Source organism: Bos mutus, chromosome 12, assembly GCF_027580195.1.
Source record: "Bos mutus isolate GX-2022 chromosome 12, NWIPB_WYAK_1.1, whole genome shotgun sequence".
Classification (NCBI taxonomy): domain Eukaryota; kingdom Metazoa; phylum Chordata; class Mammalia; order Artiodactyla; family Bovidae; genus Bos; species Bos mutus.
Window position 1 is genome coordinate 31080716 of NC_091628.1, and position 27661 is coordinate 31108376.

A 27661-nucleotide genomic window follows, 5' to 3' on the forward strand; every position below is an offset into this window, starting at 1 on the left:
ACATCACTGGCTCTCACCAGATTCTTTTAAATTGATTTTTAAATTGTGGTGAAATATACATAATGTAAAATTTACCATCATGCCTTTCCTCAAGTCTACAGTCCTCTGGCATCAGTACAGTCTCCTTGCTATGCAACCATCACCACTATCATCTCCAGAACTTTGTTCATCTCAAAAAACCAAAACTCTACACCTATTAAACACTAACTCCTCATCCCCCCAACCCCAGCCCCTGTTAACTACCATTCTATTCTCTGACTCTGATTTTGACTAGCCTAGGTAGTCATGTATGTGGAGTCATACAATATTTGTCCTGATTTCTCTGGAGTGTTTCATTTAGTATAATGTCCTCAAGGTTGTCCATGTTACAGTCTATGCCAGAATTCCATTCCTTTTAAAGGCTGGTTAACATTCTATTATATGCATATACCACACTTGGTTTTTCCATTCATCCATCAATGGACATTTGGGTTGCTTCCACCTTTTGACTATTGTGAATAATTAACATTGCTATGAACATGACTATACACACATCTCTTCAAGACTATGCTTTTATTTCTTCAGGGTATACACCCAGAAGTGGATTACGGGATCATGTGGTAATTCTATATTTAATTTTTTCAAAGAACCACCACACTGCTTTTCATAATGACCACACCATTTTACATTTCCAACAGCAATGTACAAGGATTCCAGTTTCTCCCCATCCTCACCACTCCCTACATAAAGTAAACACTATTCTTTTCTGATAGTAGCCATCCTAACAGGTACAAATTTGATTTTATATGTGCTTTATTTTTTCATACTTCTCCTTCTGTAGGTACTGTACTATACTGGAATGATTTACCATACACAGACTGTCTACTCATCCACTACTACCTCCTCAATGGCAGGAACCAATTCTTTACATCAATGGAATAACACGGCTTCGAGGAATAAGTTCACAGTAGATTGAGGAATATCTTGAAAGCCAGGCTAAACTATTTACCCCAAGGGAGACCACCTATTTGTTGTTTCTGTAAGAGGATGCTACCATCATCGCCATTCTTTTTTTTTTTTTTTTTTGGTCATGCCACATGGCCTGGGGGATCTTAGTTCCCCAACCAGGGATTGCACTCATACCCCCTACAGTAGAAGTGCAGATTCCTAACTACTGGACCGCCAGAAAGGTCCCAGTCTGATGCTGTGGGTGACAGGAGCACAAGAAAATAAATCAACAGCATTCTCAGAGCAGAGCAACAATCCTCTCCCAGTCCTCTCTGCTTCCTTCTTTAGGCTTCCATCTTCATCCAGACATGCAATGCCCTCAGCCCAGGTGTGACTGCACAGCCAGGTGGTGGGACTCCTTGCTCCTCTAGTGCTCAGCCCTGGACAAAAGCAATGTGTACCTAATGAATATTTCTGGATTGAGGGCAAGAGGAGAAGGTGGCAACAGAGGATGCGATGGTTGGATGGCATCACTGACTCAATGCACATGAGTTTGAGCAAACTCAAGGAGATAGTGAAGGACAGGGAAGCCTGGTGTGCTGCAGTTCATGGGATCGCAGAGAGTCAGACGTGACTTAGCAACTGAACAGTAATATACAAAATAGATAACAAGGACCTACTGTATAGCACAGGGAACTATACTCAGTATTTTGTAATAACCTATAATGGAAGAGAATGTCCAAAGAAAACTATATGTAGATATAGAGATATAGATATGTATAGCTGAATCACTTTGCTGTATATCAGAAACCAACACAATGTAAATCAGCTATATTTCAATAAAAATTAAAAATATTTCTGGAGTCTGGTTGAATGTGAGAGTGATCAAAGGCATTTTGAGATCCACACCCGAAAACCCATCTTTCCGACTTATATGGAGACCGTTTTCTTAGGGGTGAGCGAGACTTATTTCTTATCACTGTCTCATAAAACATCCATATGCTTACCTCCTGAGAAGTAGTAAGGAATCATGGGAAATTTTATCATCACTGAAACAACACTCCCGTGAGAAACAGAGAAAGATGGGAAATTTCAAACGCTCTCACACTCGATTAGGGAAGTCATCTGGCGTTTTGTTCCATGTCTTGTCTGTCCCACAACACGACATAACTTATAAGAGAGGCCTTTATCAGAGTCTTTTCTGGAGACAAGCACGTTCTGCTTTTTCTTGCGAGATTAATTATTTTATACAGTCTCCTTTCATCTTTTAATTTTGTCAGAATGTTGTAGAGATTATTTCTGCCCCACTTTGATCTCATTGCCAGAAGTAACTGAATTCAACCATAGAGGGGACGGTAACACACGGCCGACCCCAGGAGCGCTGGGCTATCCTTAGGTGGTGAACTTCCCTCTCACCGCCTACTGAAATTTCAACTCTTTCTCTGGTCTCTGGTAAGCATGAGACAATTAATCATTTTCCCCTTTTTATTCATCTCATCTTTTAAAAATGGGATATATTTCCATCTTCTTTTTTCTACTCTTTTTTTTTTTCCTCTCACTTCATTCCCCATGTTTAGAAAATACAAGTGAACAAACATACTTAAAAGTCTCCAATAATTTCTAATTATTATTATAGCATTAAAGTAGGGAGAAATCTAGGCATTTATCTTTGTATTTTTTGCATTGAGATGTAATTGACATATGGGCTTCCCTGGCGGCTCAGACAGTAAAGAATTTGCCTACAATGCAGGAGACCTGGGTTCGATCCCTGGGTTGGGAAGATCCCTTGGAGGAGGGCATGGCAACCCACTCCAGTATTCTTGCCTGGAGAGTCCCCACGGACAGAAGGCCTGGCGGGCTACAGTCCATGGACTGTAAAGAGCTGGACACGGCTGAGTGACTAGCACACACAACCGTATAACTGACATTATGACATATAAATGACATATAACATTGTACACGTTTTAGGAATACAACATAATGATTTGATTTATGCAGATACTGTGAAATGATCCTCACAACAAATTAAGATTCATCACTTCATATAGAAATTTTTTTAAGACTTTTTTTGTCAAAGTATAGTTCATTAAAATGTTAGTTTCTGGTGTACAGCAAAGTGATTCGTTACATGTATGTATATGTAACTAAATACACATATAGTAACTGAAATATATATATATATATATATGTATAGCAACTGAATATACACATAGTTACTGAATACATATATAGACACATCATATATATATATTTTCATATTCTTTTCCATTATAGGTTATTATAAGATGTTGAGTATACTTCCTTGTTGTTTATCTTTTTTATATAGTAGTGGGTATATGTTAACCCCAAACTCCTACAGATTTCTTTTCTTGCAATGAGAACCTTTATGATCAACACTTTTAGCAACCTGCAAACACTCAATACAATACTGTGAACAATACTATATACAGACAGCATAACTCGTATGCCCTAAATTGTAACAGAGGAAAAACATAGGGGTAATGTTACGGGTCTTTCCTTATAGCTTCTGAATGAAAGTGTAAGAAGGAGCAAACGTGTGTCCTAGGGGCCCCAGAACCCCTAAGAACCTTCTGCTCCAGAGACACAGAATCCATAGAAGGCATTTCAGAAACCACGGTCGCATCCCTCACGTGGCAGGAAGGACACCGATGCCCACAGGGACCTGTGATTTGTCCCAGGTGATGGCCCCGGGCAGCAGGTAGATCTGTCCTCTGAGCCCCCAGTGGCCCTCACCGCCTCTCCTGGAGTCTGTGAGCAGGAGCTCGGGGTCCGCCAATGTCTGTGCTCAGAACACAGCCCTCACACCCCCGCCCTCTCTAGTCTCTGGGGACCACTCACAAGGACCCTCAACCAGTACAGACCTAAGGCTAACAGGCTCCCAGGTCCTGGGGCAGCTTGACTCCACTTCCTCTGGGTCCTCAGCAAAGAGATGTCACAGGAAACTGCTGGATTCTAGTCACGGCCAACATACACTGTAGTACCTCAAAGCTGGAATTGCCTCGTCCTAAGACTCGAGCCGCACACGGAACAAGTATACTTTTCTCCAGTAAACCCTCGAGTGACATCCAGTGCCTTTCAGCCTCATCAAGAGATGAGGCATCAGACTGATCCAGCCCCGGGCTCATCACTAACTCACCCTGGAGTGGGGGCACGTCATCTCACCTCTCCTCACACCCTCTCCTTTTCTGCAGAACAGTCAGGATCACTTGGATAATATCTAAGGCACCAGTTGGACACTGTAGGCTTCTGTGATGGTTAACCAAGGCTGGCTGGAAGGAACAGACAACTAGGGACATGAGAAGAAGGAAGCGAGTGCAGTGCACAGAGACACCCAAGGCACATAAAGGTCCGGCTAGAGGAAACTGACCCTTTCTGGACAAGGAACCAGTCACCAGGCAATGAGTACACTTACTCCACAGTTGCAATAAAAACCAGAAAGAACTAGACTGCTTCGTGTGCACTGGCAGAGTCACTGCTGCACACAAACTAACGGCACCTGCTTGAAACAACACCTGCTCCCTGACCCCCAGCTTAATTAGTGTATCTGCTCAGTGAAACCATTGTGACAGGTCCAGGCAGCCTCATTTGCCTTCATTAGCAAATCTCGCTGGTGGCCACAGAAGTCTACTGCGTGGGCACCGACTTTAGAGGCAAACCTCAGGGCTGACAGTGCCCAAGATGCTTTGGCATTTTTCATTTTCTAATCACAGGGGTCTGAGTAAATGGGTGTTGGCAGCTGACAGCTGAGGTGGTCTGCCTGTCACCTCATTGCCGTACGCGGTTTCTAAGAAAGAGTGCTGGGAAAAGATTCCAGCCTTAGATATCTGCGACAGCAGCCATGGTGGAGGAGTCTGGGGTGGCCGTTTCTTGTCACGTTTATTTGTGGCAAGAGCAAGAGATGCGGGTGGGGAGGTTTCATTGTGGCTCTGGGCCAATTTGTAGTAAGGTCATATTTGTACACACACGTCCAAAATAGGCTTCCCAGGTGGCATTTGTGTAAAGAACCTGCCTGCCAATGCAGGAGATATTGGAGACACAGGTTCAATTCCTGGGTCAGGAAGATCCCCTGGAGGAGGGCATGGCAACCCACTCCAGTATTCTTGCCTGGAGAATCCCATGGACAGAGGAGCCTGGGGAGCTACAGTCCATGGGGGTCACACAAAGTTGGACATGCCTGAAGTGACTTAGCATGCACACATTCCTAAAACTAAGACAACTTTGTAAATCGACTATACTCCAATTAAAAATGTTTTACAATAAAGAACAAATCACTCAAATTAGAGAAAATATCATGGGCATGGAGAAGACATGCTCTAGTGTGGAAATGGAAGTGAGGGAATTTTCTGGAACTTACTGGAAGAAGTAAACCATCACTTCATGGAACAGATGGGGAAAAATGCAAACAGTGGCAGATTTTATTTTCTCATCTCCAAAATCACTATGGACAGTGACTGCAGCCATGAAATTAAAAGGCACTTGCTCCTTGGAAGAAAAGCTATGACAAACCTAAACAGCATACTAAAAAGCAGAGACATGACTTTGCTGACAAAGGTCCAACTAGTTAAAGTTATGGTTTTTCCAGTAGTCGTGTACAGATGTGAGAGTTCGACCATAAAGAAGGCTGAGTGCCAAAGAATTGATGCTTTCGAACTGTACTACTGGAGAAGACTCTAGAGAGTCCCTTGGACAGCAAGGAGATCAAACCAATGAATCCTAAAGAAAATCAACCTTGAATATTCACTCGAAGGACTAACACTGAAGCTGAAGCTCTAATACTTTGGCCACCTGATACAAAGAGTTGACTCATTGGAAAAGACACTGATGCTGGGAAAGACTGAGGGCGGGAGGAGAAGGGGAGGACAGAGGACGAGATGGCTGGATGGTATCACTGACTCAATGGGCATAAGGTTGAGCAAACTCCAGGAGATAATGAAAGACAGGGAAGTCTGGCATGCTGCAGTCCATGGGATTGCAGAGTTAGACAGGACTTAGCAACTGAACAACAACCCACCTTAGCAAGGCTGTGCTTTTCAGAGGCTCCACTCCCTGGATGACCATGCCTTCTCGGCTGTGCCCGCCCTGTCCTCTTCTAGCTGGCCATGCCCTCCAGAATCTGTCCCCACGTCTCTTCCATCCCAGCCTACTCACAGCCCTCAGTGCTGACAGTCATGGCGCCAAACATCATCACCTATTGTCCACGACTACTCCTTCATTTCATTCCAGCATTTCTGTAATACTGCCGGATGTATTTATAGGAATGCTTTCCTGGGAACTCAACAGACCCAGAGGCCCACACACCCACTCCTCCTCCTGAACCCCTAGTTCTGCAAGAGGCCCCTCTCCCTTGTTGTCACGCCCACCCTCTCAGGCGCTCCTGCCCTCTCGGTTCTGTCTCTTTCTCATTTGGCCTTTTCTCTCTGTGCCCACTGCTGATGCCTACTTCAGGCTCCCACCAGCCCTCGCTGCTCAGTTGCTGCCTGTTAGGGGAGTCCAAGAACCCTCTGACATCACCATTAATTGATTTTCTTTTTTATGGAAAGCAAAAGGAAGTATCGATCTGTGACTCCATCTGCTGCCTTAAGGAAGACACTATTAGGATCTCTACGAACCTTTACAGATGACAGTCTGTGTCTGTTACAGGATACAAGGACACACACGCTATTAGCAGAGGTCCCGGGAGAAGTCACTATGAGTCTGGAAGTCATCACTTCCTGATGCCCAGCATGAGGCAGAGGGCAGGACCAAGAAGCTGACTTCCAAGAATCTCAGCTCTGTAATTTACAGCAAAAATTCAGGGCATTAAAACCTTTCAGCTGTTCTCTGTTACTGTCCTGAAACGTCCATCTCATATAACAAGAGAAAACTAACAAAATAAGGTAAGGCCAGGAAGGGACGGATCCCTAATTTTGACAGAACTAAGATCTCTCACCCTCTACTCTCTTCTCTAAACTAACTTACATTATCATATTTATGCTTCTCAACTAATACAGTTCTGATTATCCACCACTTAAGAGCCATAAATGATTCCATACCTTTATAGAATTCAGCTGCAAGATGCCAGCTCTTAAGAGCTTGAAGTGGTCAATTCAATTAATTCAATCCCTTCCCACCTTTGTAATAAAAATCTGAGTTCAGTGAGGTTAACTGACTTTCCCAACGATTATCCTATTACCATAAATGCTAATTTTATTACATATTATGCAGCAAGTGTGGCATATTTCTTATCTTAGTTCATAGTTCAAGGTATTCTTTCTTCATTAAATATCTTGAATGCGCTAGAACAGGTAAGAATACAGCACCTATAAACCTTTTGAAAGGCAATGTGATTTCTAAAAGTTTTGCTCACGTATCTGATGCAAAACAAATAAACTAGGTGTTACTTGAGCACTAAAGAAAATATTGTCACTTATAAGCAATGCCAAGTAACGCCCAGAAGCACCTCGTTCTAATGTGTGTGTATGAAGGAAGCAAAACGGGAGAAAAAAGAAAGAAGTGCATGTGTGGGAATCACTGGGAAAATTAACAGCAGGATTCAGTGAAAATGGTTCTATTTTTTCCTTACAAAGAAGGCTTTAAATTACATAATTACAGGTTCCAGGGAAATAAGTATTGAAATCTATCAGAGGCACGTGTCTCACTTCCTCATTTCCAGAGCAAATCAGGAGCTCACTTTGGTTTTTCTCACTGTTCTTTCCCTCCCACCCACATCAGGTTGAGATATCCGACAAAGTAAAATCCTAGTACAATGGAAATTAGACTCCAGCAAAATGAGAAACGGTGTGAGCCCTTCAAACACTGCAAGATCAAATGTTCCCATTTTTTCCCGCAGACATTACAGGCACAGGAACAAAAGTCAGATCCAACACTCAGTTTCTATTTTGAGCAGAGGTTTTAAAAGCCATCAACGTAGATTAATGTGCTATGTATTAGTCACCTTGCATATAAATACATTTCGTTTCAAGGGAACTCAACACAGGGAGCTCAGCTCAGTGCTCTATGACAATCTACAGGGGCGGGACTCGGGGAGGGGTGGGAGGGAGGCTCAAGAGGGAGGGGATATATGTATACATATTGCTAATTCACGTTGTTGTATGGCAGAAACTAATACAACGTTGTAAAGCAATTATCCTCCAATTAAAAATAAATTTTAAAAAATAAAAAAATAAAGTGAACCAAACTGAAAGTATTCTCTCAAATGATAACATGCTAAGGGTTTTAGGAGAGTGAAATGAGGGAGATTTTGAACTATGATGTTAGAGAAGACTCTTGAGAGTCCCTTGGACTGCAAGGAGATCCAGCCAGTCAATCCTAAAGGAAATCAGTTCTGAATATTTACTGGAAGAACTGATGCTGAAGCTGAAGTTTCAATACTTTCGCCACCTCATGCGAAGAGTTGACTCATTGGAAAAGATGGGGGAGGGATAGGGGGCAGGACGAGAAGGGGACAACAGAGGATGAGATGGCTGGATGGTATCACAGACTCGATGGACATGAGTTGAGTAAACTCCGGGAGTTGGTGATGGACAGGGAGGCCTGGTGTACTGCAGTCCATGGGGTTGCAAAGAGTTGGACACGACTGAGCGACTGAACTAAAGGGTTTTAGATAAAGAGATCAAAACCTGACTCTCCCTGCCTTTGTCTTATGGGTTTCCCTGGTGGCTCAGACAGTAAAGAATCTGTCTGCAATGTGGAAGACCTGGGTTCAATCCCTGGGTTGGGAAGATCCCTTGGAGGAGGGCATGGCAACCCACTCCAGTATTCTTGCCTGGAGAATCCCATGGACAGTGGAGCCTGGACAGTTGCAATCATGGGGTCACAGAGTTGGACACGACCGAGCGACTGAGCACACGTTGGACAATTAAACAACCTCAAGCTTATCGCCCAAAAGCAAGTGACTCCCATGAGAATCAACTGGTTAACTTCTAGAACTGCCACCTTACTGTTTTAGAAATGATATAAATTTACTTTAACACTCAGAAAGGCATTCACCATACATGACAGAGCTGATGACAACTGTGAATGGAGTGAACGTCATCTCCCTGACTTAGGTGTTATCAATACCAGTATCCCTACTCCAGGCCAAACACGCTTAATCCATCATGGTGTTTTTCCATCTGAGCTAAATCTTTCTCAACACAGAACTTTCTGCACATGGCAAATGGATGGAAACAGTCATAGAGATATTATTATGATGATGGTGATGATGATGCAAGGCCCTGTTGGCAATCATTACTTTCATTTAATATTCCATCAATCCTATGGTGGCTTCTGACCATATTTATTAGTAGTAATATTATTTTAGCTTCCCCGATGGCTCAGTGGATAAAGAATCTGCCTGCAATGAAGGAGATACAGGAAACGTGGGTTTGATCCCTGGGTCGGGAGGTACCCTGCAAGAGGAAATGGCAACCCACTCCAGTATTCTTGCCTGGGAAATCCCATGGACAGAGGAGCCTGGTGGACTCCAGTCCATGGGGTCACAAGAGTCAGATACGACTTAGCGACTAAACCAATATTATTTTACAATGAGGAATAGAGGCACAGAGTAAGTGGCTTGACTAGAGTCACAGAACCAGCAAGTGGCAGAAGCAGAATGCAAACCCAAGGGGTGCCTCCAGAGACCACGTTCTTCACCACTGTGCTATACTGGCTCTTAGGAAAGCTGAAACAGAGAAGATGAGAGTTTAAACTTCTTCAATGGAAGGTTAGATTAAAATGAAAAATTTTCAAACATAAAAAAAAAAAGTGAAGTTAATAGTGGCCTGAATCCTCAGAGCTCCATCATCCAGCTTCAAGGATTATCAGACATTTGCCTGTCTTTTCTCATTTATACTGTCCCCTACCCCAGGATGTTTTTTTTTTTTTTTTCCCTTTGCTGGATTATTTCACAGCAAATTTAGAAAACTTTCATTACCTAAAAGCAGTGTGAAATAATTTGATCTGAAAATATAATGCCTTAGGGCTGAGAAGGCTGGGGGGAGACTTGAGGGCAGGGTTCTTTCCTTACCCCCTAGTGGGGAGGATTTGGGGCTCCCTCCTTCAGGCACCTCCCCCCACCACCCCGCCCAATCACAGCCACACCAACAGCTCCCTGCAGGAGGCACTTGCATCCTCTCACCTCCCCACTGGACTCCAACTTCACAGGGGGTCCAGGTCACTGCAGCCCCAGGACTGAGCTCCACACTTCCCTATAACTGATACTGAAAGATTGCGGGTTTGGGGAAGAGAAAACTGACAATCTGATCTTCACAAAACAACACAGGGACCCAAAACAGGCAGTTCAGTAAGACATTATTTTCACTATGAATGAAAATATGAACTCCCTCCCACCAGTTTCAGTTGTTTTACTTCCAACCATAAACGGTCAGCTTCCTTCAAAACACATTTACACTCTAATCTCATCTCCGGGTAGATGTGAATCACTGCCCGAGTGTTTTGAAAGGGAATGTACAAGGACATGAATAAGGCTCAACCTCAAAGACACAATAGCTTCTCTGAAATTTAAGCTCACAGGTCCCTTTCAGCGCCTTTTCCCATGAATAAAGAATGACTCCCTTTTTGCCAATGGAACATGAGTGAGGTTGATGGCTGCCTCGGCAGGAATTATTAATAATGCTTCTCATCAATTCTGATCTTATTTAGAAGGCATGTCAGATATAGAAAGTCAAACATGCCATGTATGTAAATATACTTTGCAGCATTTGTAATCATAAACATTGGATTTAACATTGCAAAATGCTTTCACACCAACCCATACCTTCATTGATTAACCTTCCAAAAAGGCTACTGATTTTTCACTTCAGATCATTATTGCAAAAACCCAAATTATATTCAATAATTAAAAGAACACTTACTTATTTCAAGTATTAAAATAAGAACTAAAACTTTAGAGTTTAATGAGACTAACCAATCTCTCTAAATGTTGATAACTAATTTTGGAAACTTTGAAATTCTCTCATGAAAACCCTCAGGGACGTCCCTGCCAGTCCAGTGGTTAAGACTCTCAGTTCCCAATGCAGGGAGCACAGGTTCAGTCCCTGCTTGGGGAACGAAGATCCCACATGCTGTACATGGTACAGCCAAAAGGAAAAAGAAAACCCTCAGCAGCTGGGTTTCGGTTCAATTCATTTAACATGGCTAATTATATGCACAGAGATATATAAGGTCTTGGACATTTGTGACACTGGTATGTCAGTTCACATGATGATATAGCTCTGAATAGACTGAAGTTGCTCAGTCATGTCTGGCTCTTTGTGACCCCATGGGCTGTAGCCTACCAGGTTCTGTCCATGGGATTTTCCAGGCAAGAATACTGGAGTAGGTTGCTATTTCCTTCTCTAGGAGATCTTCTCAACCCAGGGATTAAACCAGAGTTTTTCCCATTGTAGGCAGATGCTTTACTGTCTGAGCCAGCCACCAGGGAAGCTCTGAATGTAATTATACTGCTGCTGCTTCTGCTAAGTCGCTTCAGTCGTGTCCGACTCTGTGCGACCCCATAGACAGCAGCCCACTAGGCTCTTCTATCCCTGGGATTCTCCAGGCAAGAATACTGGAGTGGGTTGCCATTTCCTTCTCCAATGCATGAAAGTGAAAAGTGAAAGTGAAGTCGCTCAGTCGTGTCCGACTCTTAGCAACCCCATGGACTGCAGCCTACCAGGCTCCCCCGTCCATGGGATTTTCCAGGCAAGAATACTGGAGTGGGTTGCTATTTCCTTCTCCAGGAGATCTTCTTGACCCAGGGATTAAACCAGGGTCTTTCCCATTGTAGGCAGATGCTTTACTGTCTGAGCCACCAGGGAAGCTCTGAATATAATTATACTACAAATGCCCAATTAACTTTTTCAGTTGTTATCTATGAGCAGATCACAGTCAGGCTTCCCTGGTGGCTCAGTGGTAAAGAACTTGCTTGCCAATGCAGGAGACACAAGTTCGGTCCCTGGGTCTGGGCAGATGCCCTGGGGAAGGAAATGACAACCCCTGCACTTCAGGAGGTTTTCTGGATGTACCAACGGTTCCTCCCAAAGTATCTCCTAAATCAAGCCCATCTCCACCTCTCCAAATACTGTCCAGTTTACAACCCCCCCAAGAAACTCCCAGATCACCTTACTCAGAAATGAACCCTCCATGGGCTAAAATGAGAGAGAGCAGCACTGCCATATAAACACTTGCATGTGTAAAACAGGTGGGAAGCTGCTGCATAGCACAGCGAGCCCAGCCGGGTGCTCTGTGATGACCTAGAGGGGTGGGAGGGGGTGGCTGGGAGGGAGGCTCACGACGCTGGGGACACTTGTATAGCTCATTCATGTTGCACAGTTGGAGAAGACTCTTGAGAGTCCCTTGGACTGCAAGGAGATCTAACCTGTCCATCCTAAAAGAAATCAACCCTGGATATTCACTGGAAGCTGAAGCTGACACTCCAATACTTTGGCCACCTGATGCGAAGAGCTGACTCATTCGAAAAGACCCTGTTGCTGGGAAAGGCTGAAGGCAGGAGGAGAAGGGGAAGACAGAGGATGAGATGGTTGGACAGTATCACGGACTCAACGGACACGAGTTTGAGTGAACTCTGGGAGTTGGTGATGGACAGGGAGGCCTGGTGTGCTGCAGTCCATGGGGTCGCAAAGAGACACGACTGAGCAACTGAACTGAACTGAACAGCAGAAACCAATACAATACTGTAAAGCAATTATCATCCAATTTTTAAAAAGCATGTTATATGAGAAAACCTAATGGCTGAGACAAATGTTTTCAATGGATTAAACGGGGGCAAAAAAGATTACAAAGAGTACATATGACTCCAAAGTTGTGAAAGAAGAAATGTGTATATGCATATGAGAATAAACTAGAAAGATACACACTAAAAAAGAAAAAGAGAAATGAACCCTCCACCCCAACTCAGTTTTAAGGCTTGAGCACAAATATCCACTGGTCATGATTATTTATCTCCATTTCAGTTTCTCTGTTCACGTCCAGTTCTACCCCTACTTTCCCAAACATTCTACTACTTCCCTGAACCAGAGACAGAAACAATAGAAAACCCTTCCGATTTCTGCTTTCTCTTTTCAAATTCTTTATTTCAGGATTTCTGGCCTCAGCTCGCCACAGAGAGAAAACATGAGCTATCACAGAAGAGAACAAGACAAGGAGAAATTGAAAAAGACAGCTGCAAATGTCACCTTCTTCATGATATTTTCTATTTCTTGAGCACCAATAGGTTAGATGCTATTCAGAATCCACAATGAGAGATGAACCTTTACATAAATTATCCTATCCTTGGGTGATATGATCTATTTTCATTAATGATTAATTCATGAAACTGTAAGTTTTCCCATCCGTCCCCCTATACACACACATCCAAAGGTTTTAACTTTTTTAAACTGGTATTTTTATTTTTTTAATTTATTTTTAATTGGAAGATAAGTGCTTTATAATGTCATGTTGGTTTCTGTTGTACAATAACATGAATTAGCTATAAATGTATGTATATCCCCTCCCTCTTGAGCCTCCTCTCACCCACTCCCATCCCACCCCTCTAGGCCATCACAGAGCGCCAAGCTGAGCTCCCTACGCTATACAACAGCTTCCCACTAGCTATCTATTTAACACATAGTAATGTGTATATATCAGTGCTATTCTCTTAAAAAACACCTCCTTATCCACTGGGAAAATCAAGTCTACAAACCTAACTGCTGATAAATTTGACAACCCTGTATACTCTGGGCTACTACTAACACTAAATTCCACAGCCATTGTTTTTCTCAAAGCTTCTACTGCCTAAAGCATACTGAAGAGTCTTTTTCCTTTCTCTGATAGCTATTAAAAAAATGATGAGAAACATACTGGGTCAGACCTGCTGAAATACTATGATTTTAAGGTAAAATTTAACTTTTAAGTTAGAAGATTATTTTCTTCCTATTCACTTTCAATCTTTAAAAAAAAAAAAAAACAGTGGGTCACGACCTAGTGGAATTTGAAGTTTTATCTGTGGTTCAAAACTGGCCAACCTCATCACCTTCCCATGATGCACCTATAGAGCAGGGGCGAGGGGGTCTCCCGTAGCACACTGAGGATAAAGGTCGCGTGTTAATCCAGAGAGACCAGGTTACTAGCAGAGGATTTCAGGGAGCCAGGCTGAACCTACAAGGAGCACCGCCTCACCATAGCAGCCTCCACAAATCCAGTCATCACCCGGAACACACACGTGGGAAGGGGCGGGGCAGGGAGAGGTGGGCTGGGTCTAAGGGCCCTCTCATGCCAACTGGACTCTAAGATTTGCTTCCCTAATAGACAGAAAAGACTCCACATCATGGGTGTGTCTTTACCATATATGGCAGCTTTAAGAACTAACCAGAGGAAGAAGAACATGGTCCCAGGATGGGACCAGGTCATTCTCAGTCTGCTCAGCTATAAAATGAAGGGGTGGACAGGATGGTAAAATACCCTCAGATTCTAAGGACCAACAGATGATTTCTTTCCCTGTGTTGGCTCCACCTGCCAAAACTTTGTGGAGCAGGTCAGAAGACACAAACATCAGGGCACCTGCCTTGGGAAGCCTCTACCCTGGGGGGCTGAATGAATGGTGCTAAGTCTGAGCCCCGGGTAGAGGGCAGACTCCATGTGAGACCACAATCAGGGCTTCCAGGCCACCCCTTTACAGTTATCACTGCTTGCCCATCAGGACACAGAAAACCCACACAGAAGAGTTGCAAGTAAGCCAAGGTAGCCCAGGAGACACTAGGAGATTCATAACAAAACACTTAAGTGTCCCCCATACAGCATTCACAGTCACATGGACAGTGTCAAGACTACTCACAGGCATGTGAGCATCTAAAATCATGAACTGCACATTTGCAAATAGCTTCCCATTATAATCATGTTTCAGATTTTGAGGGATCTCCTGCCTGTTGTGCAATCCCTTATTATAGCCATATTCCTAAAACAAACCCTAGGTGAATATAATGCCTAAAGAAAGGTACACAGGAAACAAAAAGGAGCCAACTCTGATATCATATTAGCTGTTTTCATGAGCTAAACTGGCAACATTTGCTCCTAGGAGTTAATCTAAGGACTTTCAGCTCTCCCAAGAGTTTTGTATTTTACTTAATCCTTGTCATCAGAGCATCAGAAGCAAAAGTTTTCCTGACATTAGATCTAGTAACAAGCAGAACCATAATATTAATAGCTAACAGTATTAAGACATAAATAAGTGTGAAGTTTTTCTGTGATTTACTCAAGGTCAAATTTATATACAGTTAGGCAGCAAATCGGAGAAGGCGATGGCACCCCAGTCCAGTGCTCTTGCCTGGAAAATCCCATGGACGGAGGAGCCTGGTGGGCTGCAGTTCATGGGGTCGCAAAGAGTCGGACTCACTTCACTCACTGAGCGACTTCACTTTCACTTTTCACTTTCATGCATTAGAGAAGGAAATGGCAACCCACTCCAGTGTTCTTGCCTGGAGAATCCCAGGGACAGGGGAGCCTGGTGGGCTGCCATCTATGGGGTCGCACAGAGTCGGACACAACTGAAGTGACTTAGCAGTAGCAGCAGGCAGCAAATAATTAAAAAAGCATTTCTAACACATTGTTTTTTAGAAATAGAAAACAGTCCTGAAGAGAGTAAATACTGCTTTTACAATGAAGTTTGTAAGCTAAGAGTTATTTTTTCTGGCACATAACGGCTCTCGTCTCCTTGGGTGTTCAGGGAGTCCCTGGCCAGCATCCTTTGATGCACAGGTGAGAAGAAATGCCCTAAGCACATCTGGAATTATTCCATTCACACCTGTCACCTCTCGTTTTGAAAAAGCGCCTGCTGTGGGGACAGGGCTCAATTTACCTTTAGGTTAATTTTTTTTAAGAAGTCAAAATCTTAACTCCTTCCTTGGAAAGAGACATACCATATGAGATTTTTTTTTTAATCATTCATGCTCCATCTAAGAGAAAAATATGCCCCTGGGAATCTCTATTAAAAATGATGGCAGATCATTGCTCCTCTATTTCAAAACCTTTGGACTGTTAATATGCACATGCGTGCACACACACACCCCCCTAGAAATAAGACTCACACATTTACAAACAGTTCTCTAGTATATTTGTGTTAAGATTTTGAGACATGTACCATACCGTGATGCAACCCCCGATCCCAGTGGGATTCCTAAAATGATTCCCAGGTGAAAGCAGGTCACCTTCAGGGAACCAAGTGAGCAAAGAACCTCTCAGAAATGCTTACAAACACATTAAGAGGAAGGAAAATATAACCCATTACTTTTAGGAATAATCAGGCAGGCCAAAATTTAGAACAAGTATACAAATGCTCCACCCAAGAAAGAACAGGGGAAAAAAACAAGCTTAGAGAAAGGAAACTGAACAAATAATACAAAATCAATCTCATTCTTAATCTCTCTTCCTCCTCTCTCTCTCTCCCTCACTATCTCTTATTCCAACTTGATTCAACTCATATAATCCTTCAAACAGCTCTCCGTAGGAAAGCTGCTAAGTAGTATGCAAATCATTACTACTTGACATCTGAGGTGTCACAGCTTCAGATACAGTTGATGAGGCTAAAAAGCTGCTTGAGCCTTGATGGCTCAGGTGAACAGGGCATCCTCCAAGTCTTCTTTAGGGACAGGGGCTGCTGGGACCTGCTTGAAGGCTATGACTTCATACTTTCAAATTCAGCTTACAACACCAGTGTCAGGACCATCTCAGCTCACGGGGACCTTCCTTGGCACAGACTTAGAAGAAGCTTAGCTGGGCTTCCCTGCTTCTAGCATCCTTGAGTTGACTTTTAGAAACTGAGTGCTCCACCAACAGGAAGGCATAATGGATAATCACAAGTGACTAAGATGATTCTTTCCACTAATATTTCACATCTAATATGCTTCACGATAGCACAACAGGGTAATAATTTTTGGATTTTTCTGTGGCTTCTTACCTTGAATGCACGAGGCAAAGGGCTCCTGCAATCAGCCACTAGAAAGCAATAAGTCACTTTCTAGATTTAAGAGTAATTTAGAAGTCCTTTTCAGGCACATTTACTCCCCATATAACTTAGAAAATGGTAGTGCCAAACAGGCTTTTTTTCCCCCACAGTAGATTATTTTTAAAGTCCCAAGCATGGTAGAGTAAGGTAGTCAACCCAAATTCTTACTTTATGCACACAGAAATTGCAATCCTGTGTACACGTGCTGATTCGCTTTCTGCTGGTCAAGCCTGTCTGGGAACGGCAGCGTCGCCCACCCACCCCTCCGCTCCACTTACGGTTGGCCAGCCGGCTGGGCTCGGGCTGGGTGCTGTCCGCCGACTGGGTGCTGGACACTGAGGACACGCTGGAGCTCCGGACAAAGCCAAAGGCCGCCAGCTTGGCTGCGGGGAGACGCGAGTAGCCAGGAGGACGAAGTCCAGATTTGGGTAGGTTGGATTTTGCAGCATTTGAACTGGAAGTTTTCTTTAAATCTGCTAAAATGAACCCAAACCAGAAAAAAAAAAAAAAAAAAAACCTCAGTTGATAGCAAGATAGAGAATGCACAAATTGTGAATACTAACCCAGCTCCAGCATAAACAAACCAAAAATTTACTCTTTTTAAAAAATTTATTTATTTATTTTGGGCTATGCTAGGTCTTCCATCCCTGGGTGGGGAAGAGCCCCTGGAGAAGGACATGGCAACCTACTCCAGTATTCTTGCCTGGAGAATCCCATGGACAGAGGAGCCTGGTGGGCTATATAGTCCATGGGGTCACAAAAGAGTTGGACACAACTTAGTGACTGAGAATGCATTCAAAACTTCAAAATTAGTTCCCAGTTATATGCAAAGCCGGCTAATGTTGAAATAATAAAGCATTATTATAAATCCATGATTTAAGCACCTTCTGTGTTTCAGCCAAGCTCCACACCTAGCCACTGCAAGGATCATCCCAATACTAGGAGAAGTCTCTCAACACCAGGTAGGACCAGAACATTATCAACACACAAATGCTCTTGAATGACACTTAAAGGGGGAAAGGGCCAAGCAGCCTGCTGTTTTGTATAATATTCCTAGTCAAGCCACTTAACTTTCACTGCAGCCATATTTACTGTGTTCAGACCCTTCATCAGTGTTCTTATGCTACAATTAACTCTTCATTATCGATTGAAAGCTCAACTGGGTTGCCTATTAATTTAAGAAATGGACCATTCGTTTAAAAAAAGAAAAGAAAATTCAAGGTGTAAAAATTTCAGTGAACAGTCTATATATAGAAAGCATCTTGGACATGAGTTTAAGAAAACTCCAGGAAAAGGTGAAGAACAGGAAAGCCTGGTGCGCTGCAGTCCATTGGGTCACAAAGAGTTTGACACATGACTGACAACAACAAGGTGTGGAAATACAGAGAGAACCAACAGACTCTAGGCTGGCCTATGGAGCCCCTTCCTCTGGCAACAGCTCCCCTGAGGGGGAGGCTGGGGTCATGCCTGTGCCCAGCGCAAGTGAGGTCTGTACAACTGTGGTTTCCTGACTTCTGCTTTTAGGAACAGGACTATGGGATTGGACTGGGGCCCTTCTGAGAGTGACCTTGGGTCACGTATCTTTGCCAGGACCTATGTGCATGTCTTGGAAAGGAGTTGGGACTGATGCTTGGCTCAGGGGAAAGGCTACCTTGTAATATAGGGGCCCACTGGGTAGTCATTCATGAAAAAGCAGCCATTCGGGTGAAAAAGAAGAAACAAGGCCAAGCGGTCTGTACTCCTAAGAGCAGACGGCTCAGCAGTACCTGCGCCACCTATGTGTCCATCACACAGAAATCCTGATCCCCAGGTGCTGGTGGTTGCTTAGTTGCTCAGTTGTGTTGACTCTGTAACCCATGGACTGTAGCCCGCCAGGCTCCTCTGTCCATAGGATTCTCCAGGCAAGAATACTGGAGTGGGTTGCTGTGCCCTCTTCCAGGGGATCTTCCTGACCCAGAGATTAAACCCAAGTCTCCTGCATCTCCTGCACTGCAGGTGGAATCTTTAGAGCCAAACCACCAGGGAAGCCCAATCCTCAGGGTCATCAAAAAGAACACCCATGGCATCTCTGTGGACACCAAAGAGCTTAACTCAAACCCACCCAGGGTCCTGGCATCCCATAAAGCAACCACTGCCATAGGGAGGTCCCACCCCAGAGGATGTTGGTTTGAAGCTTTCTGGAAGAAACATATCGATACAAGCAGAGCACAAGAACCTCCAGGAAAAAACAACAAAGGGAAAAAAGACTGAGGGTAGAGGAGAGGAGGGGGGAGAGAGAGAGCATTTGCATAAATCATAAGGGACAAAAAGTGGAAGCAACACAAAGGTCATTAACTGGGGAAGGCCAACACACGCAGCATTTCTCAGCCATAAAACGGACCAAGGCCCTGATATGGCTACAATATGGATGAATCGTGAAAACACTAAGGCAGGGGGCCCCAACCTCCGGAATCTAATTCTTGATGACCTGAAGTGGAGCTCACATCATAATAATATAATAATAGAAATAAAGTTGCACAAGAAATGTAACACACCTGAATTATCCCCAAACCATCCCCCCCCCCCAGTTCATAGAAAAACTGTCTTCCATGAATTCCATCCCTGCTGCCAAAAAGGCTGGGGACCGCTGCATCACAACAATGGAAGAAGCCAGGCAGAACAGGCCGCGTGCTGCAGGGCTCAATTATATGCAGTGTCCACGGGAGGCAAATCTAGAGACAGGAAGTAGGTTAATGGTTGCCAGGGGCTGGAGTTTGGGGAAAAGGGGAGGGTTTGATACCAGGCACAGGGTTTCTATAAAAATGCTCTAAAATTGATGGTGGTTGTGGTTGCCCAATTCTGTGAATAGACTAAAAACCACTGAACTGCATCCTTTAAAAGGGTGACTCCTATCTAGCCTATGAATTATATATCAATGGAGCTGTTATATTAAAACAGAAGCTTTTTAAAGAATAAATAATTCTTGTGTTCAGTAACAGGCTTACACTGAGCTGCAGCAATGAATGTCACAAATTCTATCAGCATCTTCACTTTCAAAGGGCCATGGCAGATGGAGGACTTGGTCTGTCATTGTGAGTTCTCCACAAAAACCTCTTCTAACAGGCAGATGGAAGAGATGCTCTGTATGGCAGATCAAAGTCTCTTCCAAATGAATATGACCATAATGGGGAAATTAAATAATTCCAAAAATTAATTTAAGCACTTACAAAAAGACCTCTAGAATCAAATATTCAAATCCCATGCAAAGGAGCTTATGTGTGCTTACGTCTTTTATTTTCATGAAGGCTCTACATTCTGTCAAGATTTTGCCGCCCCCACCGCCCCCGCCAAAGATACAAACTCCTGTGTGAACAACAAAAGAGATTTTGCTGCTATTAAGTGCTAAAAAGACGTGTCACTGTTTCAAAGTAATCCTGGTTTTCTTTTGAAAGATGAATCCTTTGAAGAACACAAATCTTCACATTTAGAGGAAAAATGAAAAGTTGTTATTTGTTCTTACCTTTTCCCCTTTTGTATTGATTCTCCTTCAAATATGACTTTGGAATGCTAGAAATATCTCAATCAACTAGAATGAGATTATAGTGCTTTATGGCTCAATACTATATTGAGAACGGTCCATCCATTGTTGTCCCAGGTCTCTGACATCCCAGGTAGTAAAAAAACTTTAAGAATGTAAATGGATATCCATCCAATTCAACATGCGTTGACAGGCACCACCATGGCCAAGGCACTTTAGAAGGCACCATGGGAGACTCAGAAACAAAGCAGGGGTCCCCAAGAGGGGCTTACAACCTACTGGAGTAGAGACATTTGTTGATAAACAACCATGGTCTAGAATAAGGGGTCAAACAGGCCCAAACAGAGGCCAGACCGAGTGCAACGGGAAGCAAAGAGCGGAAGAAAGGCAAAATCTTCAAGTGGAATGACCCAGGGTGTTTATCCAAGGCCCATTTTCTCCTAATTTTGCTTCTGAAGTGGGTTTTTTTCTGGTATATTTATACACATAGAACAACACATTATATGAACCAAACTATCCTTTTTTAAAAACTTTTATTATAGTTCTTTCCAGTTGCTTTTAAAAACAGGTTTTTTTCTTTCACAGATATTTTGTAGAGAGGTGGTTCACTTTGTTTAAGTAGCTAAGAAAGAAATCCTCTCTCACTTTACTCTCAAATAAGAATAAACAGCAACTGCTTTTTCCTCCACCTTGGGAGATAATAAGCAAAAGCTTTTAATGTTAAACCTGCAACCATCCCACAGGAGACGAGAAAGACACAATTAAAGAAAGAAAGGAAGTGGCAGGTTTCAGGATTGTACTAAAGATCTGGGTTTGATGGTAACATCAAGTGTATAATCTCAGGACAGACTCAAACTCTCTGAATCGGTTTCCTCATATAAAACATGAGGACAGGACTTCCCTGATGGTGTAGTGGGTAAGAATCCACTTGCTAATTCAGCATAGGGATTGCTCCCTGGTCCAGGAAGATCCCATGTGCCACAAAACAGCTAAGTCTGTGAGCCACAACTACTAAGCCAGAGCTCTAGAGCCCATGAGCTACAACCACTGAAGCCCCTGAGGTTACAGCCCATGCTCTGCAACAAGAGAAGCCACTGCAGTGAGAAGCCCGGACGCAGCAACTAGAGCGTATCCCCTGTTCACCGCAACTAGAGAAAAGTCTGCTCGCACAGCAAGGAAGAACCAGAGCAACCAAAGATAAATACATAAATTATAAAGGAAAAAAGAAAAATGAAGATAAAACCATCTACCCATTATAATGACAGAAACGAAACTGCATCTAAAAATGTATATCCTGGGGCTTCCCTGGTGCTCCAGTGGTTAAGACAGCTGCACTCCCAGGAAGGCCTTTGAGGAAGCTGTTGGTGAGGGTTCAAAGTGAGGGAACTGATGGAAAGTGAGTCCTTGTTAAGGGTGGCTGAAAGTTTAGCAACAATGTTACCTGCTGTGGCATGGAATGTAGAAATTGTATCTAAAAAATTCAGGACTCTGGCTAAGGAGATTTCCAGGCAGAGAGATGAAGATGCTACCCAGCTACTTACTATTCTGGTAAAAAAAAAGAACAGTGGAGAGACAAGCTAAAGATGTGAACATAAAGTAATGGTTAAACATTAAGAAGTTACGACACACTGAAAATTCAAAGCATCTCTAAATGATAAACAAGATCAAAATTAAGAAACGGCTTCTGGGCCAAGATGAGACCCAGGTCACTGTCAGAAGTACATGTCCAGTGATGAAGCAAAGAGATGACAATAAAACCCTTTGGTGAGACTTCAGGAAAATCTAAAGCAATGCCTGAAATTATTTTTAAGTTTAATGCTCACCTCATGACAGGTGTGTCTGTTCACAATCCAGGTCATTGGCATTATTTAATACCCAGGCTAGAAAGGGAACTAGTGAAAGTTGTTTTATTTTGGTTTGGTTTGGTTCATGTTTTTAGAGCTGCAAAGGGATGGATCTAAAGGTAAAGACAGAATACTGCTAACTGAGCAATAAGTAATCTGCAAAACCAAATAAACCTACATATGCAGTATGTCTTTAATTGAGGTCCAAATCTTGAGTTTTACTTTCTTATAGTACTCTAAAACACTGAGACCAAGCATTTTTGCACTATCAGGCTCCTCCGTCCATGGGATTTTCCAGGCAAGAGTGCTGGAGTGGATTGCCATTTCCTTCTCCAGGGGATCTTCCCGACCCAGGAATAGAACCCAGGTCTCCTGCATTGCCGGCAGACACTTTACCGTCTGAGCCACCAGGGCCATTCATTTTTGCATTATCAGAGTCTAACTAGGATCTGAGTATCTACATCCTCATTTCTGTTTAGATCTTGCTGCCTCACCTGAAGTGGCTGGATTTAATCCAGAGATTCACAAACATCCAGTGATGTATTTTCCACCGTAGAATTAAATCACCACTAGGGCTCAAGTGTTCTTGCCTGGAGGATCCCAGGGATGGGGGAGCCTGGTGGGCTGCCGTCTATGGGGTCGCACAGAGTCGGACACGAATGAAGCGACTTAGCAGCAGCAGCGGGGAGCGCTGACCTCTCTATACATAATTGGTGAGTGTATAAATTTCTCAAAGGCTTTGGGTAAGAAATGGGAATTGGAAAGTGGAGGGTTGGGTGCAGGCTTGAGAGAGTGCTGCAAACAGAAGGACATTGGAGGAAGGGACAAGTAATATAAATTCTACAAATGCCATACTTTTGATGGACAGATCGGCATACATTTAGAAGTTGTTTAAACAGAAATATCAAATACAGGCGACCTTGTATGGGGACACCTTACAGAAATGGCAGAGTCAGTCAATTATTTGTAAATGACTCTAAACCTACCAACACTTTTAAACTGCTGTGGGTATACGTGTGGATGGAGAAAGCCTTAGATTCTATTTATATCCGTGATTCTTGGGGAAACCATCAGCATCTCAAAGCTCACTGAAAGGAACAATATTTTTATGAGCAAATGCCCTTGAATCATCTGCTTTCTGATAACCGGCTGTCACACTGCAAAACAGAGGAAAAAAATCAAAGCCCTTGCGTTCTTGGCTACAGAAAAGACTCAGGAGATTATGATGATATAGCATCTCTACGGAATGCGTTTAACAGCACAGTTCTCAGAATTCTTCTGCAAGCCTGAGGAAACAGCCATCTCACACTACTGAATAGCACCCTACGAGGTGCTGGTGACTAGACTTACATGGAAAAGGAGACTTGCCAGGTCGCGGTGGTGGACAGAACGCAGGCAGTTTGTCCCTTTCTTACCAAAGATGCCTTAAAGTCAGAGTCATTCAATTTGAAGAAGTACAGTTCATAATAAGAGCTAACATTTATTGACTTCTTTCTCTTAAGCAATTTACATATTTAAACCTAGGACAAGAGAGAGAAAAGAGCTACTTACTGAGGCAGCTATTTCAACAATTTCTGGAACAGAAACAGAGGTCCCTGGCTGGCGGGCAGAGGAGACGTGCAGGCTGCAGCAGACAGAAGAGCCGTCCGTGCTGCAGTAGAGGGAGTGCGCGCTGACCTCCACCCAGACAGCCAGGGCCACAGAGCCTCGGATCCCGGGAAGGAGGGGGGAGAGGCTGAGACAGGGAGGGAGACAGGGGAAGAACCCCTGGCCTTCATCTGCCCATGCAGCACCCAGAACCAGGAATTTACCTTCCACCTGCCCACCAGGGCCAAGCCCCAGGGTGAGGGGAAACAGACTCCTACAGAGTGCGAACAAATGGACTCCAAGTTCATCCAAGTCAATAGCAAGTGTGACTGATCACAAAGACTTTAAGAAGTGCTTCCTGCACAACCCAAGCAACCAAAAAGTCAAGAGAAACAAAATCTGCCCCTGAGACTACAGAGAGAATTTAGGCAACAGGAGATGTCTTGAAAGAGGCACCCTTAGAGAAATTTGGGAAGATGTTGCAACAATAAAAGAAACAGAAATCTGCTATGAAAAGACGCAATCAGACATCAGGAAGATGTGCCAAAACAAGGCTTTCAAGAGAAGCATTAGAAAATAAAGCCCAGTGAGACTGTCTAAAATGAGGAAAAGCATGAAGAAAGAGAGAACACCTAAGAAAAACTATAGAGGCTTCTCTGGCAGTCCAGTGGTTGAGACTTGGCCTTCCAATGCAGGAGGTACGGGTTTGATCTCTGGTTGGGAAGTGGCTCAGATGGTAAAGCGTCTGCCTACAATGCAGGAGACCTGGGTTCAATCCCTGGGTCAGGAAGATCCTCTGGAGAAGGAAATGGCAACCCACTCCAGTCCTCCTGCCTGGAAAATCCCATGGACAGAGGAACGTGGTAGGCTACAGTCCATGGGGTTGCAAAGAGTCGGACACGACTGAACGACTTCACTCACCGGGAACTGGAAACAGTGACAGACTTTCTTTTTCTGGGCTCCAGAATCACTGCAGATGGTGACTTTAGCCGTGAAATGAAAAGATGCTTACTCATTGGAAGAAAAGTTATGACCAACCTAGACAGCATATTTAAAAACAGAAACATTACTTTGCCAACAAAGGTCCATCTAGTCAAGGCTATGGTTTTTCTAGTAGTCATGTATGGATGTGAGAGCTGGACTATAAAGAAAGCTGAGCACCAAAGAACTGATGCTTTTGAACTGTGGTGTTGGAGAAGACTCTTGAGAGTCCCTTGCACAGCAAGGAGATCCAACCAGTCCATCCTAAAGGAAATCAACCCTGAATATTCATTGGAAGGACTGATGCTGAAGCTGAAACTCCAATACTTTGGCCACCTGATGCAAAGAGCTGACTCATTTGAAAAGACCCTGATGCTGGGAAAGATTGAAGGCAGGAGGAGAAGGGGACGACAGAGGATGAGATGGTTGGATGGCATCACTGACTCGATGGACGTGAGTTTGAGTAAACTCCAGGAGTTGGTGATGGACAGGGAGGCCTGGCGTGCTGCAGTTCATGGGGTCGCAGAGTCGGACACAACTGAGCAACTGAACTGAACTGCCTGGGAAGTTAAGATCCCACATGTCTCTCAGCCAAAAAAAAAAAAAATCAAAACATGGTAACAAATTCAATAAAGATTTCAAAAATGGTCCACATGAAAACAAATCTTAATTTTTTTTTTTAAATGAAAGAAAAACTAGACATAAGTCACCACTTTGGGAGGTCCAAATACCAAATAACAGAAATCCTAGGAAGACAGAGAAAACAGAGAAGTTGGACTGAATAAGAACACAAGATGATGAGATGACTGTCCAATGCTGAAGGGAAATAGAGTTTAGCAAGTCCTAGCAAGATAAATCAATTTACCCTCCCTTCCTTCCTCCACCTCTCTGAGTTCCTGTCTCTGTCTGCTGTACTTCTGTCTCTCCCTCTCTCTCTCATGTTCTCTCACACTCTGTACGACACACAGTGTGCACGCACGCACACACATACACACACACAGGGAATTTTTAAAACACCAAGGATAAGAGATGATTCTAAAGCTTTTGGAGAGAAATAAAAGCAGGTCTCCTACCCCAACCCCCCAAAAAATTCTCAGATAGGCACCACGTTTCTTTTGAGCAACACTAGGAAGTCTGCATGTTTTGAAAGAAACTCATTTTCAACCCAGAAAATGTTATTTGATCTAGTGAATGCAGACTAAAGATAGTTTCAGAAAGGCAAAATCTCAGCGAGTTTGCTTTCCTTGAACTCTCTCTGGAAATTACCAAGGATGTACTCCAGCAAAACAAACAAGGAAACAACACATCCTTCCCAGGAGAAAGAGGAAGGGAAGTTACATAAGAATAACATCAAATCCTTCACTCCTTCATACCACACTATACCCGAAAAACTTTCCTGCCCCCCAACTTAGAGTTAGATCCCCTCCTCTGTTCTCCTGGGCCCAGAAGACTTTGTGGTCGCAGCACTAATCAACTGCATCCTAACTGCCTGTGGATCTCATCTGTCTTGTTCACGGTTGTATCCTAAGGGCCTAAAACAACTTGACAAACAGTAGGTGCTCAATATTGATTATGTATACTCACAGTGTTTGTCCAAATAAGTAGAATAGTTGTTAAGCCTGTGACCCACCCCAGAGCCACTGAAGCTATCTCTGGGTCCTGGCTGAGGAAATTTGCCCTTGTACTAATTCCTGCAGGGCATTATTAGGCATGCTCAGTCGCAACAAAAGTAAACCAAAGTTGGGATGGCCAAACGCACAGTAAAAACACAGCCACTCCCAAAGTCCATTTCAGCAGTACGTAGTACCAGTGATACTGAGAGATAAACTGTTAATAGTACAAGTGGCAAAACAAACTGAATGTTCTTCGGAAGCCTCCAAGATATGTCCCAAGGTCATCCGGTGTCATTAAGACTCCAAAGGAACCACAGTTACGCCACATGCTCCTTGACCACGTGTGCACGTGTCCGTGCTGAGTCATATCCGACTCTTTGTGACCTCAGGGACTGTAGCCCACCAGTCTCCTCTGTTCATGGGATTCTCCAGGCAGGAATACTGGAGTGGGTTGCCATTTCCTTCTTCATCTCTTTGACCATCTCAGCAATCTCACTGTTGGTTTATCTTTACAGGGATGTTTTCCCATTGGATTTAAATTTTTCTTGGTAGATGCTATGTAGTTCTCATGAAATTAAGTAAAACCATGATAAAAATGGTGATTGCAGCCATGAAATTAAAAGACGCTTACTCCTTGGAAGTAAACCTAGAGAGCATATTAAAGAGCAGAGACATTACTTTGCCAACAAAGGTCCGTCTAGTCAAGGCTATGGTTTTTCCTGTGGTCATGTATGGATGTGAGAGTTGGACTGTGAAGAAGGCTGAGCGCCCAAGAATTGATGCTTTTGAACTGTGGTGTTGGAGAAGACTCTTGAGAGTCCCTTGGACTGCAAGGAGATCCAACCAGTCCATTCTAAAGGAAATTAGTGCTGAATATTCATTGGAAGGACTGTTGTTGAAGCTGAAACTCCAATACTTTGGCCACCTCATGTGAAGAGTTGACTCATTGGAAAAGACTCTGATGCTGGGAGGGATTGGGGGCAGGAGGAGAAGGGGACGACAGAGGATGAGACGGCTGGATGGCATCACTGACTCGATGGACATGAGTTTGGGTGAACTCCGGGAGTTGGTGATGGACAGGGAGGCCTGGCGTGCTGCAATTCATGGGGTCACAAAGAGTAGGACATGACTGAGTGACTGAACTGAACTGATGATAAAAATAATGATACGGCACTTAAATGATGCCAATAAA

At 43.5% G+C, this 27661-nt stretch overlaps 1 protein-coding gene across 1 annotated transcript in view; it reads right to left on the reverse strand.

Moving 5' to 3' along the window:
• The window catches only part of MTUS2 (microtubule associated scaffold protein 2), a 383765-nt gene that overhangs the window by 213074 nt on the left and 143030 nt on the right, over positions 1-27661 (reverse strand). The window contains 1 exon segment of the mRNA XM_070380475.1: positions 17206-17403. Coding sequence (XP_070236576.1) covers positions 17206-17403 — 198 coding nt within the window.